The 22,949-nt window shown below is 37.2% G+C and overlaps 1 protein-coding gene across 3 annotated transcripts in view; it reads left to right on the top strand.

Moving 5' to 3' along the window:
* The window catches only part of DSC1 (desmocollin 1), a 33,873-nt gene continuing 11,680 nt past the window's right edge, over positions 757-22,949 (top strand). For 2 of the 3 annotated variants that reach the window (XM_003127880.3, XM_013999268.2), the window contains exons 1-11: positions 757-1,242; positions 4,537-4,621; positions 6,166-6,368; positions 7,609-7,725; positions 9,128-9,283; positions 16,711-16,855; positions 17,368-17,534; positions 17,981-18,115; positions 19,765-19,950; positions 21,858-22,117; positions 22,265-22,407. In XM_003127880.3, coding sequence (XP_003127928.1) covers positions 1,180-1,242; positions 4,537-4,621; positions 6,166-6,368; positions 7,609-7,725; positions 9,128-9,283; positions 16,711-16,855; positions 17,368-17,534; positions 17,981-18,115; positions 19,765-19,950; positions 21,858-22,117; positions 22,265-22,407 — 1,660 coding nt within the window. In that variant the 5' untranslated portion in view covers positions 757-1,179. Of the gene's footprint in view, positions 1,243-4,536; positions 4,622-6,165; positions 6,369-6,707; positions 6,871-7,608; positions 7,726-9,127; positions 9,284-16,710; positions 16,856-17,367; positions 17,535-17,980; positions 18,116-19,764; positions 19,951-21,857; positions 22,118-22,264; positions 22,408-22,949 lie in introns of those variants that run through there. The other variant, XM_013999269.2, reaches the window with a different exon arrangement.

Genomic DNA, 22,949 nt, shown 5'->3' with positions numbered 1-22,949 from the left:
AATGTACGGATAAAGAAATATGGTATGTAAGTACAATGGAAGATTATTCAGCCTTAAAAAGAATGAAATCTTGCCATTTGCAACAACATGAATGGACCTGGAAGGCATTATGCTAAGTGAAGTAAGTAGGACAGAGAAAGACTAATGCCCATGATCTCACTTACAATGTGGAATCTAAGAAGAAATCAATAAATAAAAAGCCAAGCTCATAGATATGGAGAACAGACTGGTGGGTCACAAGAAAAGGCAGAGGGGGTGGGGGGAGGTGGGTGGTATACAGTGGAAAAAACAGGTAAACTTTTTTTAATAAATTGAATTAAAAATTTTTTAACGAATGTAATAAGAAAATTATAACCCAGCTATGCCTTTATTCACTTACTTTTATAAGGTCTATGTACCCTGTGGTAAATTCCTATGACATCTAGTGATGTCTGCCGATAATAAGGAGTAGACACAATGCATCTGTGAAGTTGCAGCTGGAGACCACAGGACCAGATTGCTGGCAGGAGTGCCATGCTGTGTGTGACAGGCTACACCTAAAATGCTTAGATGGGGAGATAAGCTGTGATGGATGTGATTACACATGCCTGTGTATCTCTGATTTGCCCACGGCAGCTGAGGAGGCATCACTTCCTTGCATGGAATTTGTGCACAATCTGCGTTTGCACCCAGGGGCGAGACAGATTAATAAGGCCAAGCAGGAGGGGAGGACGTGGGAGTGGGTAATAACTGGGGAGGACTTCAGAGCATCAACCTGGGGGGAAGGGAGGAGGGCTGAGGATTGAGGGTGTTCCCTGTTGCTTCTGCCTATGTGTCAAGTGGCAGGAGAAATTTTGAAAGCTGTGAGGAGGAGCTAGTGGCTGGGTTTGGGGATGTTTTGTTCCCCACCCACCCCACTTGGAGGAAAAACCTCTTTCCATTCGGAGGTAATTGAATAGGAAGGGTGAAGACTGAGCCAGGAATAAGAGGAAAGCAATTGTCCTGCTGCTCCTCCTCCTGTCATTTTTACCATTTGCCTCCAGACGCCTCTCCAAACCTCCAAACCAAGCTCATCTGTGCCAAGGTGGCAGCAGAAAACCCTGCCCCAGTGCCAGCCATTGGGAATCTGCTTAAGCCACCCTGTGCCTCCCAAGCTGCCCTGTTATCCAGCCACATCCCTGAGCACTGGGACCGCTTCTGATGGCTGTGGCCTCCGCTGCCCCAGGGAGCGATTTCTGTAAGCAGCTCCTTTTCTCTCTCCTGGTGAGTAACAACCAAAGGATTAGGGAACTCAAGCATGTTACTACTGGGCACTTCCTTGCTTCAGTCTGGGCTTGAAAGAGAGTCGGGTGGGAGTGGAAGGTAGGCAAGGTAGCCTGGAAAAACAAAAAGTGACCCGAGAAACATTGAAGGAAGAGTTGAGAGATCTGTGACCCAGGATGGCAGGTGTTCAGTTTGCTTTTCAAGTTTCCATGGCTAAGAGGTTAAAGGTTTTCAAGGGACTCCCATGTTCAGTCTTGCTGTGGTGTTTTTCTAAGGAGTAGCAACACGAATTCACTCCTCAGGCATTTGGCCCAGAAGGTTCTGAGGTTTGCTTTAGCTACTAGTCATTAAATAAGCTGTAGTTGGTTCCACTGAGCTGAGATGGAGGAAAAGGATTCTGGGTGGAAATGCGAAATATCCAGGACTTTCTTAACTTTACCCAGAAAGGGTTAAGAGAGGGGCTCTTAGTTTAAGCAAGGTATTAAACTTGAAAAAAAAAGAAAAAAAGAAAAACGCAACAGTCATTAAAAAATACAAAAAAAAAAACAAACAAACATTAACTTGGATTTCACTTAAGTTCTTAAAGCTTAGTAACTGCATACTTAGGTGCTGGGTTTTCTTTGGTGGGGAGTGGTCCCATGTCTACATCTGGCATTTCTGAGCACTGAATTTCCTTCTTTTTTCATTTTAGCATTAATTATGTATGTATGTATATATGTATGTATTGCTTTTTAGGGCCACACTCACAGCATATGGAATTTCCAAGGCTAGGAATCAAATTGGAGCTATAGCCACTGGCCTATACCACAGTCACAGCAATGCTGGATCCTTAATCTACTGAGCGAAGCCAGGGATCAAACCTGTGTCCTCATGGATGCTAGTCAGATTCATTTCTGCTGAGCCATGATGGGAATGCCTTTTTTAAAAATTTATTTTATTTTTTGCTTCATTTTAGCAAAATATTTTAGCATCAAATTATATTTTCAGTATTTATAAAGATTTTATTCTATGGGGATAAACATTTTTCCATATAAGTAACACACTATATGAGGTTGCCACAGTCTCATCCTGTAACTGCTGCGGGTGGGGGGGGGGGGGCGTGTACAAAAACTCAGAGATTTTCTTGGGTCAGTATTAGGTAAAATGTGATGAAAACTTCCAAGATACCCAAATTTCTTTTACTTTTGGTCTCTGCTCTGTCCAGTATCCTCTGATTCATCACTGCCCATCCATCCCTTTCCCCCATAATGACTCAAAGGGTGTCTGACTCCAGGTCCCTCCAAATAACTAAGCTGCTCATTTTATCTGAAAACCAGAATGGTATACTGGAAAACAGCATTGGCTCTGCCTGCAGAGGCAAAATCAATGAAATGGGGGTCCTAGGGCAGGAAGGAAAAAAAGATGGAAGTATGAGTGGGAACGTGGATATATCCTCTGAAAACAATGTATGTATATAATATATATAGTTATATATGGATATATTTATAGGTATGTGTATGTGTGTATATATATATATATATCTGTATTTGTATATATATTTCTAATTACATAATATTTTCACATTTTATATTTAGACCATTACTAATAGAATATTTTTATACTCAGAAAGTTCTTTAGATATATTTTAATTCATTCCCTGGCATTAGGAATGAAAATATTGAAAAGTCAAGTAAGATGCAAACTATTGCATTGGGAGTGGATAAGCAATGAGATCCTGCTGTGTAGTACAGGGAACTTCATCTAGTCACTTGTGATGGAACACGATGGAGGAAATGTGAGAAAAAGAATGTGTATATGTATATATACATATATATATGTATGGCTGGGTCACTTTGCTGTACAGCAGAAATCGACACAACATTGTAAATCAACTATAATAGAAAAAATACAAATCTTAAAAAAAAGTCAAGTAAATAAAAAATCTCACTTTAAAAAAAGTGATTATTTAAATTAAAGTGGTATACAAATACAACTTTTTTGCTTTTTTTTTTTTTTAAGGGCCTCACCTGTGGCATATGGAGGTTCCCAGGCTAGGGGTCTAATCAGATCTACAGCTGACGGCCTGCGCCCAGAGCCACAGCAACTCGGGATCCGAGCCACATCTGCAACCTACATCACAGCTCACGACAATGCTGGATCCTTAACCCACTGAGCGAGGCCAGGGATCAAACCTCCTGGTTCCTAATTGGATTTGTTTCTGCTGCACCACGATAGGAACTTGTAAATACAACTTTTTAAATTCTAGTTTTTCGTATTCTCTGCCTAAGTTTTTGTAAAATTACACATTACATTCAGATAGTCTGATAACATATCTCCAACAGACTTGGGTTAAATTAGAAAAGAAATGTATGCCCATAATATGGCTCATGGTCTCCTTTCCTTCCCCCCAGTAATGGGTCCTGTAACTCTAGAAACATGTGCTCAGAGAAAAATTGGTTATAAAATTGACCTATATCTTCTAGCCTTATTTTATATTTGAATAATAACAAAACAGTCATTTTGAAAAACATAAGAGGAAGTAAATAAACAGCAAATACCAAACAAAAGAAGCAAAGTAGGTTTAGAACTTAATAGACACTTTTAAACGGATAGCTTTTATTTTTCAGAAATTCTCGGCCTTCTCTCCTTAAGCAAGGTATATAGCTTTTTAAAACAATAGTTGTGCCTTGAATTTAATTGAAATTCTTTACCCTGTTGAAATCTACTCTCTATATTTTGAAATACATTCCTTTTTTAGTCTAGTTTTGTGAATGAACTCATTTAGACTTTGAAGTTTATGCCAAGCCAGTTCAAGGAGTGATTGGAGATCAGATAATATTTGTGGTTGTTGTTTTTTAGGAAGTTAAAAAACATACTCAAATATTTTCTTGACTTAACTATACCTCAAACTGTTTGGGGCTGTGGAGATAATGATTTGTGTACAAATATGTGATTATTATATTCCAGAGACAAGTACTTTCCTCATGCTAAAAAGTCAGAATGACATTTACAAATGGCCTTAGAGATGATAACATCTATATAAAGTCAATAGTTTTAACACATTTTCGTAAATGCAATGCAATTCAGATTCTAAGAACTACTGTTCATTTAAATTTTTTCATTGATATTAAATGACTATTGTTTCCCTAAAGCCACTTTCTTTGCTGTTTCCTTTTAAAATAAATATGAGAAATATTGAAGGAGTAGAAGATTAATTTGTTTCTGAATTTGACCATATTTTAACCAATAAGATAAAACTGTAATGTGAAAGGTTGGGATCAAATGTAATTCCCATTTTTTTTTCTTTCTTCTGAGGTTTTAATATTATTTTGCGATGCTTGTCAGAAAATATCTCTTCAAGTTCCTTCTCATCTTCCGGCTGAAGCACTTGTAGGCAAAGGTGAGAAACGATGTTAAGTATTCTGTAGTTTTGGAGTTCCCATTGTGGCTCAGTGGGTTAAGAACCCACCTAGTAACCATGAGGATGTGGGTTCAATCTCTGGCCTCGCTCAGTGGGTTAATGATCTGACATTGCTATAAGCTGTGGCATAGGTTGCAGATGCTAGGTCAGATCTGGTGTTGCTATGGCTGTGGTGTAGGCCAGCAGCTGCAGCTCTGATTTGACCCCTAGCCAGGGAACTTCCCTAAGCTGCATGTGTGGCTCTAAAAAAAAATTCCATAGTTTTCAGTGCTATATTTAACTTTGGGCTGCTCTTGTAAAGTTTGGGATAAAAGCCAGATGACAGCTATTTGGCACTAAAATTTGACATAAAATAATAAGTAATTATTTGGTTTTTGGTAGTGGTTAAAACAATTAAAGTACCAAGTTAGTTGTATGCTTCTCTTGCCAGAAAAATTAGCAAACATCTGAGAGGTAAATTACCTTAATTTAATATAAACAAAGCAAGGCACCAAAAGCAGAAGCATGTTTTAATTTCCTACTTCTAGTCTGGTGCCAAAATTCCAAAGCCAACACTCTTTGATTGATTAGATATAAAACAAGTGTCAACATTTAAATGCCCAAAATAAAATTTAAGCTTGAAGCTGATTACTATGACCAGGTACTCAGCAAGAATTTATGTGATATATATTTCACAGAATAGCTTCTGAAAATCAAATAACATTTTAAGTACTCACTATCACAGCGATACCTGAGGCATTGGTTGGTTGTTCTGAATCCAGCTGTAACATTTCTTTCATCCAGGTTTTTTAATTGGTTGGTATTACTGGGTCCAAGGGTAACATTCCTTTTATCTAGGTTTTTCATTAATCTTAAGTTTATATCTAGAAAACACACCTTGCCTACAGAAGTAGTATTCTTTCCAAGATAGGCAATGCTTTGCCCAGTGCTTTGAGGTTTCAAATTAATCCCTTATATCTTTTAAAATTACTTAAAAAGACACAGTCTATACTCTAAAAACACATAGTAAATATGCTAAATATATGAAATATAAATCTGTAAAGAAAGTATTTTGATACAACCACTAAGCCATTACTACATTTCTAAAAGATTTTATAGAATTGGTACTTGCTAGATTACTGAGAAATATTACTTAAGTATAGACCAGTTTTCTTATTTTTTGCAAGATAGTTTTAACTATCACAGATTATTGCAAACATGTTCAAAATCCACTGACATCAATAGAAAACAACACATTTGTACATGTGTATAAGAGTTAAAGTGGAAACAATAAATCCAGTAACATTAAAATATTTTATATCTTTTTATAAATTTATGATGAAAGCAGTGCAAACTGTGACTCCTTCAATTTAATTATTTAATTTTTATGGCCTCCAAGTTTTAAAATATTAAGGACTCAACACATTGCAAGTGTAACCTCCCTCTTTCTGCTTCTCATGCACAAGCTGGAAGTTGTCATTCCTGTAAAACTTGTTCTATTCTTGTTTCGCCTTACAACTTACTGTGAAATTTCTTCCCTGCAGTGAATCTGAAGGAGTGTCTGCAGTCAGCCAGTCTAATCCAGTCAAGTGATCCTGACTTCAGAATTCAAGAAGATGGCTCAATTTACACAACACATGACCTCATGTTGTCTTCTGAAAAGAAGAGTTTTTCCATTTTACTTTCGGACACTCAGAGAGAGGAACAGAAAAAGATAGCAATTGTTTTGGAAGCAGGAGGACAGAAGGTATATTAGGCAAGACTTATGCGTGATAATCTGCTTACAAGAGCCTTCATCTCCTATATTTCCTGCCGTGCTAAAATTATTACTCATTTCTTTGTCTATTCCACTTATAGTTAATATGTGTAAAGACCAGACTGTTTTAAGGAGTAGTAGAACTACTGACAAATGATGCAAAAATGAACAACTCTGTGGCCAGGGAGCAAAGTCAGACATCAAAGGTTTCAGATAATGTTTTAAGGTGTGGCAATAAGAACAGCTGACCTGAAGAACAAGGCTGGCAGGTCTAAAACTTAGAGATTGATTCCAGCTGGAGGTATTGTACTCCACCCTGCGTGGCATTCTTCCAAGCGACTAATGGGTCCTTCTTTAAAGAGGAGATGAGAACGTTGACAGCTTATTCCCATCTTAATAGAAAATTCCACAAGGTCCCTCTCTTCTGAGGATGGAGTATGGCCAAACGCCAGGACTGGTTTGAAAGTTCTGACTCTAAGTTGGACTTCTTGCAGTGAGTGGTGGTGATCAGGGAGTGGGAAGGGAGAAGGTTACTGGAATTCACATAAATCTCACTTTAAGCAAACTCTGCCCAATGGATATGGTCTTATGAAATAATTTATTAATAATAATTTATTAATAAGTGATTTGATTTCTAAGACTTCCTCAGCTCAATTTTTTGATTACAAGAACTTTTCATCAAATTTAGAATATGCTTACTTATTCCATATGCTTTTTATCTGTTAAAATTTAGAATAAGGCTTACAAAAAAATTACTTTATATCCAAATTCCCAAGAATATCCATATCCCATAAAATAAAACACGCTGGAACACACACTGGCATACAAATGCTTCCCACTGTAGCTAGTATTTTTAAAAATTTCAGTTGTATCACTCCTAATGGAATAAAATCAATTGTTAAATATTTGTTAATGGATTTTCTGCTTTTTAGAGGGGACTCAATATTTCTTAAGAGAGCATTCATTAAAACCCTGTAAAGTTCTGGTTGGTTAAGTGATTAAATCAGGAAATAGGTGAAACTAGTTCTTACTCTCGGTGAGAGAGAGTGTGTGCTTGCGTGTGTGTGTGTGTGTGTGTCTTATTAATAAAAAATGGAAATGGCTTGGGTGTTATCCATGATACTGTTACGTACAATCCTTACTTATTTTCTTCATGTTGCTGTAGATGGGGAAACCACAGCACCTAGAATGATATGCAATGCTGTATTTCTTCACCTCTCATCAAATGCAGGGTCCTGAGAGACATCTCGAAGACACAGTCCTCAAGCGAAGCAAGAGGCGATGGGCGCCTATTCCATGTTCACTGATGGAGAACTCACTAGGTCCATTTCCACAGCACGTTCAGCAGGTATATTCCATCTTGTCTGATTTTATATGTTAGAGTTTTGTTGGTTTCTAAAACTTTCCATTTGACTCTTTTTTTTTTTTTATGGCCGCACATGTATGGTATGTGGAAGTTCCCAGGCCAGGGGTCAAATCGGAGCTGCAGTTGCCAGCCTACATCACAAGCCAAAGCAACACCAGATCTGAGCTGCATTAGCTTGTAACAATGCCAGATCCTTACTGCACTGATCGAAGCCAGGGATTGAACCTGCATCCTCCTGGACACTATGTTGTGTTCTTAACCCGCTAAGCCACAACAGGAACTCCTAAAACCTTCCATTTGAATTGAATCAGGGCTTTATTTAACCTGTTGGTATAATAAGGATCATCTATTCACTAGAATTAGGGTCCTATAGAAGAGTTAGTACTGTATCACTTTCCTCCAAAAATCTTATTTAGCATTTAGAAGCATTTAGAAACAAGTTACATATTTTTATTTATTCATTTATTTTTTATTTATTTATTTTGCTTTATAGAGGCTGCACTCGTGGCATATGGAGGTTCCCAGGCTAGGGGTCCAATTGGAGCTGTAGCTGCCAGCCTACACCACAGCCACAGCAACATGGGATCTGAGCCATGTCTGCAACCTACACCACAGCTCATGGCAATGCCGGATCCTTAACCCACTGAGTGAGGCCAGGGATTGAATCCGCAACCTCATGGTTCCTAGTTGGATTCGTTCACCACTGAGCTATGACGGGAACTGCCACAAGTTACATATTTTGACTTAAATTGCTGATGGATGTTCTTAGGTCTGCATCCAGTTTCTCATGAGCACTCCATCAGACTTTAGCATTTGCATACAGTGGACACACCTACAGATTTTACGTAATTCAGATCTCCCTTTAATTAGTACTTGTTCTCACAAAAAAAAGGCCAGTATTTCTATTGTCCAAAAAGTGGTATCTCTGCCACTTTACTGAAGTGTAAACCTAAATCAGCTCTGAAATTACACAGTTCATGAAGAATTCATTTTGGAAGGAAAATTGCATTATTTCTTTTTTTTTTTTTAGTCACAAAAATTTCCACTCTAGATAATTTAAAACCACTGAAATCATTACTTTATATAGGAATACAAATAAATGAATGAGAATTGCAAGGCATATTCAATTCCACGGTTTTTCCATACATATGCGAATGACTGAAAAGAATTTAGGATCAAATAAGTGACAAGAGTTTGTGGGTTTGCATATTGCAGGATATGATTAAGAATCTGAGAAACAAGGGGGATAGTGAGTAGACAAGCAGAGGAAAGATGGGCAGGAAAGAGAGGAGGTGATCAAAAATGAACCGCCACAAGATATTAGGTTGAAAATACTAATCACGATATGTTTCTGCTTTTCCTAAATTGTCACTTATTGTTACAGGTCCAATCTGATGCTGCACAGAACTACACCATCTTTTACTCCATAAGTGGACCAGGAGTCGATAAAGAGCCCTTCAATCTTTTCTTCATAAATAAAGACACGGGGGATATCTTTTGTACACGAAGCATAGACCGTGAGCAGTATGAACAGTTTCCTGTAAGATTATTGCATTATTTATTCCGAACAATGTTTTTTTATCTGGCCTAATATTTTCCATGCTGCTTATTTATATATCAGAAAAAAATCTATTATTTGCCTTAATATTTTAAATATTGTTATCTCATAACAAACTTCAAAATTCTATTGGTGTCACTGATGAAGAAAGAAAGTAGATATCCTAAGGGAAGAAAGGGGGAAAGGCTATAGAAAATAACAATTTTAAAGTGTAGGTTTTGAGCTGTAGAATCCTGGGACAATAACAGTGAATTTATTGAATTTAAAGTTCTTTATAATAATGTATTTCAATTATTCTCCACCCTGACTGTACATTATAAATCACATAATAATTTTCTTCAAAGTATTGATGACTGGACCAATTCCCAGAAATTATTATTTAATTGTTCTACGATGGGACCTGGGCAGTTGAACATTTGAAATCACCCAAGGTGATTCTAAATATATCGTAAGGTTGAGGTCTCCTGCTTGAGCCTCTTGCATTGCAATGACCTTCTTTTCTTTGCTTCCCTTTGTCTTTCAGCAACAGAACTCTTGAGGGTCAACTTATTTCCTTAGTAAGGCAGAGTACATTTACCAATTTATCTTATTCTATCTACTCTTACCCTTAAAAAAATTCTAACCCTTCTGAAAATTAAGTCTTTTGTTTTTCTCCTTCAATTTCACCTATCCCCTTAGTGTTCTGGTGCCCAATCTGACATACAAGAGTAACTTACAGTGAGTTTCGGCATGATGGTGAATGTAACTGTTTAAGCACGTGATACCTTGAATTATAGGAGTATAATAAAGGGATGCTTTGCTCAAGGAGCACATGAAAGTGAAACTGATATTTGGCCAGTCCAAAAGTGATATCTTAGCAGATATCTGACAGCTGAATAGGAATTGGTGGCCACAGAAAGGCAGGAGTGAAAGAAGTCAGTAAATAGTGACCTGGAGGAAGGAGGTGCAGGAGGGAGGTAGCTAAGAGCTCTAGGCAGAGGCGTCAGCAGCAGTAAGACCCATGCCTTGGTTTAAAAGAAATCAACAATCACAAGTCTATTCTCCAAGTCCAAGGGGGAGGGGGAAGGAGTGGGATAGACTGGGAGCTTGGGGTTAATAGATGCAAACTATTGCTTTTGGAATGTATTAGTAATGAGATCCCACTGTGTAGCACTGAGAACTGTCTAGTCACTTATGATGGAGCATGATAATGGGATAAAAAAGAATGTGTACATGTATGTGTAACTGGGTCACCTTGCTGTACAATAGAAAAAGAAAATGTATTGGGGAAATAACAATAAAGACAATTTAAAAAAAGAAAGAAATCAGTAAGAACAGCAAACCCTGTCTGGAGCATTGTTTGAAGCTAAGGAAGCCTATGAGATATGAGGCTGGAGCAATAAGTAAAGACCAGAGCATGGAGGACCTGATATTTCATGCTGAGAACCATATTTTAAGGCTGTCAAAACACTATATAAGGTAGTGAAATATTTGAAACAACATAAATATTCCACTTCAGGGATTTCATAACTTTATAAAATGTTTGGATTAGAACAACCTTTTTTTTCATAATTTTATGCTCCCACCCAAATTATCTAGAATAAATATATTGTAGTCAGAATAATATCCAAGTTATTACTTTGAAAAGTAGCTTATGTTCCCATCGTGGCTCAGCGGTAACGAACCTGACTAGTATCCATGAGGACAAGGGTTCAACCCGTGGCCTTGCTCAGTGGGTTAGGGATCCCGAATTGCTGTGAGCTGTGGTATGGATTGCAGATGTGGCTTGGATCTTGTGTTGCTGTGGCTGTGGTGTAGGCTTGCAGCTGCAGCTCTGATTCGACCCCTAGCCTGGGAACTTCCACATGTTGCATGTGCGGCCCTAAAAAGACCCAAAAGAGAAAAAAAAAAAAAGTAGCTTACATAGGCTCTTATTGGAGCAGTATGCTAATCACTATTTCAAACATTTTGACCTTTTCATCAAAAAGCTAAATAATTGATAAATAGGTATATATATCTTATATATGTCTATGTAAATATATATGTCCTCTGATGCTTTTATAGCTTTCTTCCTTTAGAAGAAAAGATCTAACACTAGCAATCATTCTTGTGATGTACACTTCATTTCTTTTTCTGCTGAAAACATCCTGTTTATGGATTTTTGAGGTCCTCAGCTGCTTCTCACTGGTCAACCTGCTATTTTGGCTTCTTATTAAAATCATTGCCAGAGGGAAGGAAGGAAGAAGAGTTTAAAATTAAAATAAGTTACTTTGCTATTTCTTGATATATTTTAAAGGACAGAGGAATAAAATAGTTTGGAATTTTTCTTGAAGTGGGGCTTTTGAATGATTTTCTTTCAAAATTGCTCACGTTTGGAGTTCCCGTTGTGGCGCAGTGGTTAACGAATCCAACTAGGAACCATGAGGTTTCAGGTTCGATCCCTGGCCTCACTCATTGGGTTAAGGATCCAGCGTTGCCATGAGCTATGGTGTAAGTCACAGACGCGGCTTGGATCCTGCGTTGCTGTGGCTCTGGCCTAGGCCGGTGGCTACAGCTCTGATTCGACCCCTAGCCTGGGAACATCCATATACTGAGGGAAGCAGCCCTAGAAAAGGCAAAAAGACAAAAAAAAAAAAAATTACGTTTCTCTAGGTTCCATTAACATGATTAAGACTGAATTGACAAAAAGAGACACCATTGCAAATCAACAAAATTCATACAAGAAAATAAAATAACCAGATATAAACATGATTCAAATTATAACATCACTTGTGACACTGTGGAATGGAAGCCTTCTCTGTCAATAGAGAGGTTAAAATTAAAATACTATGTCTTTGCTTTTCTATCAAATCAATTTCACTCACTGTTATACTGGGAAGCTTGTTTCTCTAGAGATTGGTGGATTTTCAATACCTGTCACTTTTCCTTTTAGTCTTGGACAGGTTACAACCTCAAGAATCTGTTTTTGTTTTTGTTTTTTTGTTTCCCTGTCTTATGCACTGCTAGTTGTCTTATCTACTTCAGAGCTGTTGTGATCAGTAAATGCCATTTTGCCAACATTGGCAAAATCGTCTGTAAAGCTCTTTAAAAACATTCCAATGGAAGATCAAATAATGCACATATGCCAGAATTTTGTCCTCAAAACTTGGGGTTTTGATTGGACTTTCCAATTCTTTGCTTTTATCTAACCTATATAAACATTAATTACTGATAAATTATTGGTGTTTGAAATACTTTGATTTCATTGATTATTGGGAATAGTAGTCAAGAGTCAAATTCAATAGACATCATTACTGTGCTCCTGTTTGCTTCCTTGCCCCATGTTGTAGTGTTTAATCTCAGCTGGTAAAGATTTTTCTGGATGAGTCACGCCACTATTGTTTCACTACTACCATGAACATGTTAACATGTTGGAGAAATTTGTTTCAAACCATTCAACTCTAGGCTTTTAGGGATTTATATAAGGCCATTTCTCAAGATTTTAAAGAAGAGTTATATAAGAAGTAGATTTCCTTCAGTAGTTCCAAGCTATCCTATGAAAGAAAGCAGCTGCAAATACTCTTCCTCTTTGAATGTTGAGGAGAATCTGTACCTTTTATAAGTTTACAGGGAAAAGTCAATTCATCCCGGCCCCTTCTTACCTATCTGGCCAGAGCCTTAATGTCTTATGACATGTGATTTCTTTTCCAGACCCACAAGTCCATCCATTATCTTTGTATGTGTGTTGCTAATCCTTTTTTGCACATACTCAGCCTTGGTGTCTCTGCTCTCCCTTCCTCTGCCTAGTCTACTCTGGATACTCCTCTCTACAAGGCTAAATTTGAGTCCCAACTCCTGTGGACAACTGCCTGCATATTCCTAAAGATGACAGCAATTTCAAAGCTAAGGGCAAATTACAGTGCAAAAGAACTAAAAGAGATGAGGTTCTTAAAGCTACAGAAGGATTCAAGGGGAAATTATAATCACAATAGTACACACATGAAGTTTAAATAACAGTCTTCTAATTCAGGTGAAAATATGATTAATTCTATTAAAGTATAGTATTCTATTTATACCTATTCTAACAATATTTGAGTTTATTAATATTGCTTTTAATATAGAATAGTGGAAACTAGACCACAAAACTGTAACTTTTATTGAGCTTTTTGAAATTGTTCCTTAGTGACTAATTACAAAAATATTTGTAATTAGTTTCTTTATTATATGAACATAAGCAGATTCTCCTAGGGATCCAGGCTGTGGTTTAAAGTTTAACTGCATTTCTAGTTTAAATTATCTTTATAATCATGATATCATTTTTTTAATTTTGGAAATGCTCAGCATATTAGTAGTGAAAAATCAAACTAGTACCTGAAATTATACCAGAAACAAAATCACGATATCTGAAAATCAGGGGAATAGGAAATAATGATATTTATTTGCAGTTAAATATCAGAAAATGTTATTTCAAACTACAAGTGATTATATGGCAAGAAGTAGATGATCATTTCCATTGAAGAGAAAAGCTGGTAAAAATTAGGGTCAATTAGAGCAGGCTGGATTTGGGTTAGATAGGGAGAAGTTTTCATACCAATGAAATGAGGTAGAAGAATTTCATTACAAGAGTCCCGCAGAATATTTATGATAGTTTTTATACAAGGCAAACTTAAGGTGTAGTCCATTTTCCTAAAAAAGAAAGATGGAAAGAATTGAATGCAAAAAACTATTTATTGAAGAATTACTCAATGTAAGATACTGTGTTAGATGCTTCAAGCATACAAATATCCTAAGTCTCAGGCTTCTCCCATGAGCACAATCGTAATCTAACAGAGACATAAAAAAATCATATAGTTTCTCTGGCCAAAACTCTCAAAATGGCAGCTATTTAAAAAAAGAAATATTCACATCAGGGAGTTCCTGTCGTGGCTCAGCGGTAATGAACCTGACTAGTATCCATGAGGATGCAGGTTTGATCCCTGCCCTTGTTCAGTGGGTTAAGGATCCAGCATTACCATGAGCTATGGTGCAGGTCACAGCTCAGATATTGCATTGCTGTGGCTGTGCTGTAGGCTTGCAGCTGCAGCTCTGATTTGACCCCTAGCCTGGGAACTTCCATACACCATGGGTATGTCCCTAAAAAGATGAACAAATGAAAGGAAGGAAGGAAGGAAGGAAGGAAGACCTCAAATATGGGGGAGGGGGAGTGATTGCTAGGAAGGCTGAAGAATGTGGGATGATGATGGTGGTGACCTTGGCTGTGGTGGCGGTGGTGGTGAAGTGGTGATAATACACACCTATATTCCCATGTTAAGCAATGAGATACAGGAATCAGACTGATGGAAATCAAAATTTAAGTTTTTATTACTGAAAAAACCCAGCTGGAGGTTGTTTGGGGAAAAGTGAAAACAGGGACAGAGAGGACATGAATGGTTACTTCAAACCCTTCCATCCTAGAGATTGGAGTAGGAATTTCTCCCCCTCTAGATGGGCATGTGAAGATGAAATGTTGCTTTTCAACACAGCAGTGAGGATTTTGTGTTACTTTGGTGGATGATAGGAACATCAACGAACAGTCTGAGTAGGAAATTTCTTGATTAAAATTGTGCTTTATGGAAATGAATCTCACCCCTGCGTGCTCCGTAGTTTGGAGAAGGTCAGTTAGGACAAATGCTGGAATGTTGATAGGACAACACGTTGGCAGGATACAACAGGAGAGTTGATAGGATACATTTGGAGTCACATGGATGACAGCATTGGCAGCAGAACAGAGAGGATGAATGAGAGAGACACAGAAATGCTGTAATCTTTAGAATCTGGCCATTGACTAATACAAGACTGAAGAGAGGGAGGATCCTGGTTCATTCTAGAAAACAGTTACAGCAGGGAAATCAAGAAAGCTAGTTGTGGCGAAGCACTGAGTTAATACGGGGTTCACTTTGGGCAGGTTGATCCTGTCAGTGAAGAAAATCTGTTTAACTTGAAAACCATTTACTGAGCACTTCCTATGTATAAACCACATAAGGAGAGTGCAGAGATAATTTGATGGTGTTTAAATGGAAAGGGCATTAAATCTTGACATTTGGAGCCAAGATATATCATTTTGAGATAGAATTTGGAATATGTATATGATTTTATCAACATTTTTAGTACACAAGAAATACATGTTAACAAGAAAAATGAGAAAATACAGGTAAAGGACACATAATCAAATCACCCAGAAATAGCTGATATTTATATGTATATAAAAATCTGCAATTAACTAGAAGCATGTTTTGCATAAATTTTAGGGAAAAAAATGCATGTTATTAGCATGACTGGGGAATCCATACGCATTCCAACAAGCAGAACAGCATGCAGTTAATTCAGGGAATGGAGGAGCCCCATTTAGCTGGAGTACATGGAATTTGGTGGGAGAATAATGAGAAAGGATTGAAGCCATAGGAATGGCATAAACTGTGCTGGTGTGTCGTGTCTCTGTTACATAAGTTCTTACTTACATATGCCTTTGCCAATAATTTTTTTTTTTTTGTCTTTTTAGGGCCACACCTGCGGCATATGGAGGTTCCCAGGCTAGGGGTCCAGTCTGAGCTGTAGCCACCAGCCACAGCCACAGCCACAGCAATGCCAGATCTGAGCCTCGTTTGCAGCCTACATCACAGCTCACAGCAACACCAGATCCTCAACCCACTGAGCGAGGCCAAGGGTTGAACCCGAAATCTCATGGTTCCTAGTGGGATTCGTTTCTGCTGCGCCACAATGGGAACTCCAATGATTTTTTTAATTATTAAAGTATAGTTGATTTACAATATTGTGCTGATTTTGGTTGTACAGCAGAGTGGCTAAGTTATACCCATATACACATTCTTTTTGTTCTTATATTCTTTTCCATTATGATTTACCTCAAGAAATTGGATATAGTTCCCTGTGCTATACAGTAAGACCTTACTGTCTATCCATTCTAAATGTAATAGTTTATATCTACTACCCCAAACTCTCAGTCCATCCCTCTTCCCCCTCCCTCTTGACGACCAGAAGTCTGTTCTCCCTGTCCATGCGTCTGTTTCTGTTTTGTACTTTGCATCATATATAAATATATATATTTAGCTACATCTGTGGCACGCAGAAGTTCCCAGGCCAGGGATTGAACCTGTGCCACCGCAGTGACCAGAGCCACGGCAGGGACCACACCAGGTCCTTAACCTACTGAACCACCAGGGAACTGTCATTTGTGCCATATTTTAGATTCCACATAGTGATATCTTATGGTATTTGTCTTTCGCTTTCTGATTAACTTCACTTAGTATGATAATCTCTAGTTGCATTCTTGATGCTGCAGATGGCATTTTTTCATTCTTTTTAAAAACATTATGTCTCTCCCCAGCTGCTAGGCTTAATTTTTGTGCCTGATTTGTTACTTAGGAATCAGCTGATTGTGTTTGTCTACCTTTCAGCTCTATGCCTACGCAACAACTGCTGACGGTTATGCACCTGAGTACCCACTCCCCTTATTATTCAAAGTTGAAGATGATAATGATAATGCCCCATATTTTGAAAACAAAGTGACTATCTTTAGTGTGCCTGAGAATTGCCGAACTGGTAAGTTCACATTTTAGGAAAAACACAAGGTTTTTGCTTCAATGGAATTCCTCATTGATGTCTTAAACAGTTATGCAAAACATTTTTAAGTGCTTGACTTTCAAGGGTATTCCACATAAAACTTTGTAGTTTTATAAGATTATAGGCTCTTCAAAGGTCAACTTTTTGTGCTTATTTTCTATGTACATGGAGAAGTAACTGGTACATAAAGTCAACAACTTTGTTAGATTAACCCATGATGAAGAATTTGAGAACCACCGTTACCGAGGGTGGGGTGGATATTCTTACGTATGTAGGATACAAATTATGTTATCCACAGTAATCACCTATTAGAAAGTTCCAGATAAGGAGAACTTGGAAGGCACTTAGATACCTCTCCACTTAACTGTAAAATCAACCAACTTGTGGATTTGGGGGGAGAATATGCTACAGCAATGCTTTGATTTTATGTTCGTTTGAATTGAATTAATTGTTATTTTCAGTTGTTGACAGTATTGGGTTTCTCTAAACAGGAACTTCAGTGGGAAAAGTGACTGCCATAGACCACGATGAACCTGACACACTACATACTCGTCTGAAATATAAAATCTTACAGCAGATTCCAGACCATCCCAAGCATTTCTCCATACATCCAGACACAGGTGTCATCACCACAACTACACCTTTACTGGATAGAGAAGTAATGAATGAATTAATTAACTTCTCAGTCACTAAACCATATTTGAATCGATAATATGAACTCCCAGGGAAGTCACAGTAAGGCCCCCTGAGGCCACCTCTCCAAACATACTTCCCTACAGGCTGTGGTTAGGACTTGGGGGGATACTTTGTCCCTACAGAGATTTGGGGAAGGTATAAGATCTCACTTAAGAGATCATTGACCCAGTTTGATGTGTAGATGCTAAAATGGCTTTACATTTTGAAATATTAGAAACATCAGCTTTTCATTGTATTGACTGAAAATTCTCTTTTTCTATATTTGTATTGATGGTGGCTTTTTTTGAACGATAAAATCCAAAAGGAATGTTTGCAAAATAATCAGATCCTGAGCAATGACTATGAGAATCCTAATTTACAGGAAATATAAGCATTCATCAGTGTACCTTTCTTCCTTTTTTTTTTCAGAAATGTGATACATACAAGTTAATAATGGAAGTGCGAGACATGGGAGGCCAACCTTTCGGTTTATTTAACACAGGAACAATTACTATTTCACTCGAGGATGAAAACGACAATTCACCATATTTTACAGAAACTTCTGTGAGTATATCTATGTATTCATTTGTCTAGATTCATTTACTTTTTCAAAAAACAAATCTGGAATTTGATAGCTCTATGAGTGTACACATTTTGGATTTAATAGCCAACACTCACAAAATAGCATTCACTAACAATTTGATTTCTGCAAAAGTAAAGTGCCAGATATTTCTGGATGGTGGAAAATAACTGCTCTCTCATCTAAGAGCATCTTAGCCCTTGAGTTCATGCATGTGTTCAGTGTTTCTTGGATGCCAAGCTCTGGTATTAGATTCTTTGAACTCAAATTCCTTTTATAGGGTGAAGGAGTAAAGGCATTCATCTGTGTTCTTTACACCTCAGCTTCTTAAGATAAGAGATGGGTGAGTTCCCATTGTGGCTCAGAGGGTTAAAAACCTGACTAGTATCCATGAGGATTCGGGTTGGATTCCTGGCCTCATTCAGTGGAATAAAGGATCCATGTTGTCGTGAACTGCAATGTAGTTAGCAGACACAGCTTGGATCTGCCACTGCTATAGCTGTGGCATAGGCCAGCAGCTGCAGATCCAATTCAACCCTTAGCCCAGGAACTTCCACAGTCCACAGGTGTGGCTATTAAAAAAAAAAAAAAAAAAAAAAAAAAAAGATTACAGAAGGACTAATTTACATCTCTGCTCCGCTGGGGAGTCAGTAATACGTGTTGCCCACCACTGTCTATACATAGGCTCTTCCTGTGTTATATGTGAGCAAACTTTCACTGAGAAAGTACACAACACGAGAAATACATACAGGGTGATACATCCAGGAAATGATTCTTCCTTCTTGAACAAAATAGTGAGTCATCTTCACTCTTCCATTAATCTATACCGTATACCCGAATACATGTCAAAGAAGGGAAAGTCTGTAGTGAGAAACACAGTCATATGCTTTTTTACATTAATCCCTACAATTTACAAGGATATCTTTTTTCTCATAGTTCATAAGAGGAAATATAAGGCCAGTTCAGTAACTTGTTCATGTTCTCCTACCTATAGACCATGTAAGAGGAAAAAGTGGGATTAGAACTAGATTTGTTTTTAAAAATATATATATCTAGATCTGCTGTGATCCAAAGGCTATCATCCTTTTGTGAATTCATTTTAAATCTCTAGAAGATTCTGATTTACTACTGTCACCATATTTCTTTTGAGGGGGTGTAGGGGAGAGAAACTATGATCTAATGTCTCAAAAAAGGAAAAATTTTTCCTTAAGGTGTTCTCCTGTAAATCAAAAGTTTTAAAAAATGCAATTTATAATGATTTTTAAATACTGAAATCTTAATATCTTAATATAAAGCATTTTATGTATAAAAACAGGGCAATGGACTGTAGATGTTATAGAGGTTCAGAATAGGGACAAATCTGAGGGCTCGAATGATTAGGGAAATCACCTCAGAGAAGTTGCAAAATTAAGACATTATTTAGTGTTTGAAGAATGGAGAAGATCTGATACAGGGTAATTAGTTTATGGAGGAAAAAAGGGAGCTTATGTATTAAATGGCTAAATTCTTCCCAATGTATAATTGCGCCTTTTCACATCACTTTGTTTTATTTTTCTTTAAATATAAATTTTAAACTGGAAAAATCGCATTGTTAGAACTATGTATTTATAACAGCAAGAGGCAATTGTTTCAGTATTTTACAGAAGTAGAAGAAAACAGAATTGATGTTGAGATTTTACGAATGGCAGTACGTGACCAGGATTTGCCAAACACACCTCACTCAAAGGCCATATACAAGATCCTACAGGGAAATGAGAATGGAAACTTCAAAATTAGCACAGACCCAAATACAAATGAAGGAGTTTTGTGTGTTGTCAAGGTAAAAAAAAAATATATATATATATATGTATATATATATGTATCAGGCAATATATTTATATGTGTGTGTGTGTGTCTGGCAAGGCTTTATAAAATTCTAACTTACACTTAATAATTCCTGAATGTATATCAGTGTTGCAATGCAATGCTGAAATGACTTACATTGTTTCCTATGTAAACTTTACTGTAATTATTATTATACCCTTATTATCTCTTAGAGGAAAGGCACGGCAGGCACAAACCTGATTTCTGTATATGAGCAGAACTAAGGTAGAGAAATATTGACTTAGTAATCAGATATTAGCTTTAGAAAGGGTCTTAGACACCTACTTATCTAAATCTCTTATTTTATGGAACACAAGGCAGAGAGAAATGGAAGAATTTTTATTTGAAAACCTCTTGACTTTTCAGTTCCCTTCATGCTCGTATTATACTTTTACCAGTCTATAATGTATTTTACAAGATACATAATTTACTAAATATTCAGCAGTTATTCCTACTAATTCCCCTATGTTTGAAGTAGCCAGTGCTTGGGGATTTTTTTAAACTATATTGCATTTACTATCCCTGAGAATGATTACTTTGCCTGAACTTGTTTCCTTTCTGAGTCCTTCTACTCACAGCCCTCTCTTGCCTTTTACATCTTTCCTCATTAATTTCTTAGGGACAGTGTATTTTCTTAGAAGGGGTATGCACAAATTTTGCCTTCCCTAATAAGATTTATAGAAAATCTCCTTTAGTTATAATATTGCCTATTCTTCTCTTTGTTTTTTCTCTTTTTTTGGCGTTTTTCTAGATTTTTTTATTTCTCTTTTTTTGCTTTTATTTTAGTCTCTAATCTTTTAACTATTGTTTTAGATTCTTTCTATTTATTCAGTTCAGGACTGAGCACTTTGATCAGGAACTAACAAATCCAAATATAATGTACTTTGAAAGCTGCTAGGAGTTCCCTTTGTGGTGCAGCGGAAATGAATCTGACTAGGAACCATGAGGTTGCGGGTTTGATCCTTAGCCTCACTCAGTGGGTTAAGGATCCGGTGTTGCCATGAGCTGTGGTGTAGGTTGCAGATGCAGCTTGGATCTGATATTGCTGTGGCTGTGGCGTAGGCCGGTGGCTGCAGCTCTTATTAGACCCTCTACCCTGGGAACCTCCATATGCCGCAGGTATACCCCTAAAAAGACAAAAAGCCAAAAAAAAAAAGATATCATGATACTTTTTGACTCAGATTACTCATAGTCACTGCTCCATTATAACCAAATCTCATGTCCAAGTAGTCTATCTAATTATTTTATATACTTAGCTTTGAGGGACTTTTGCTGATGGAGTGATCATTTATCCCATTTGATTAGTAATAAAATAAAGAGAAATTGCCTACTTGAATTTATTCAAATACTTATTACTTATTCCTATTAATATTTAAACCTGTAATAAGAAAATGAAGGCAGGATCTGCCCAAAGAAAAGTAAAGAAGAAAAATTGGTTGAACCTTAAAATCAACAATTTTGCATTTGAGGAGTTCCCACTGTGGGGTAGGTTAATGATCCAGCTTGTCTCTACCAAGGCAACTGGTTCAATCCCTGGCCCGGCTCAGTGGGTTAAGGATTCAGCGTTGCTGCAGCTGCTGTGTAGGTCACAGCAGCAACCTGGATTCAATCCCCAGATTCAGTCCCTGGCCTGGGAACTTCCATATGTAAGGGTGTGGTTGAAAAAGAAAAAAAAAAGTTTCATTTGATAGTGTTTGTCACTATAGGAAGGTAATTATCAGTAATTAACTATATTAGTAGCAATTTTTGGTAGCATTTTATACACAAAAATGATATTCCCTTTTTTGCTAAAATTTGGAACATAGTCATGTCTTCTATTTGTGGTGTTAAATATTGACTCATTAAAGTGTGTTTCTTGAACAGCCATTGAACTATGAACTTAATCGCCAGATTGTTTTGCAAATTGGTGTACTTAACGAAGCACAATTCTCTAAAGCAGCAAATGCTCAAACACCTACTATGTGCACAACAACTGTCACTGTTAAAATTAAAGACTTGGATGAGGGCCCCGAATGCCAACCATCAGTAAAAGTTATTCAGAGTAAAGATGGCCTCCCAGCGGGCAAAGAACTCCTTGGATACAAAGCAGTGGATCCAGAAAAAGGCAGTAGTGAGGGCTTAAGGTAATGTACCTTAAAAATTTCCTTCTTTTCAATTGTGATAATAATTAATTTCAAATTTGGGAACATTCTATTTATTTTTCAGAACAACAGATTTTGAGATTATGTCCACTCTGCTTTGAGCATTTACATTTGCTTTCTAAAAATTAGGTATAAGAAGATAGGAGATGAAGATAACTGGTTTGAAATTAATGAACATACTGGTAACTTGAAAACCGTAAAAGTGCTAGATAGAGAATCAAAATTTGTGAAAAACAACCAATACAATGTTTCCGTGATTGCAATGGATGCAGGTGAGTGCAATTATCTAGGAATAAAATATAAATATATGATGTATTTTTAAGGACATCTTGGAGTTAAGTTTATTTGTTAATTTTATTATTTATTTCTTTTTTGTCTTTTTAGGGCCGCATCCATGGCATATAGAAGTTCCCAGGCTAGGGGTCGAATCAGAGCTATAGCTAACAGCCTACACCACACCCACAGCAACGCAGGATCCGAGCCTCATCTGTAACCTCCACCACAGCTCACTGCAACGCTGGATCCTTAACCCACTGAGCAAGGTCAGGGATCAAACCTGGGTCCTAGTCAGATTCGTTTCCACTAAGTCATGACAGAAACTCCCTGGAGTTAAATTTAAATTTGTTTGTTTCCAGATCAAAATTTAATGCAAACAATATTTGCATTATGATTGCTTAACTTATTAGAAACCACCTCATTGAGATCCCAGTGTCTCAACAGAGCAAAACTTGGAGGTGGTAAATGGCCAAAGTCCAGGTTTCAGGGTCCATATTATTTGATTTCTCCCATAGACAGAGTGGCATCATCAAGGAGC

This window comes from Sus scrofa, chromosome 6 (assembly GCF_000003025.6).
Source record: "Sus scrofa isolate TJ Tabasco breed Duroc chromosome 6, Sscrofa11.1, whole genome shotgun sequence".
Taxonomy (NCBI): Eukaryota; Metazoa; Chordata; class Mammalia; order Artiodactyla; family Suidae; genus Sus; species Sus scrofa.
This window is presented reverse-complemented; position numbering and strand designations above follow the sequence as displayed.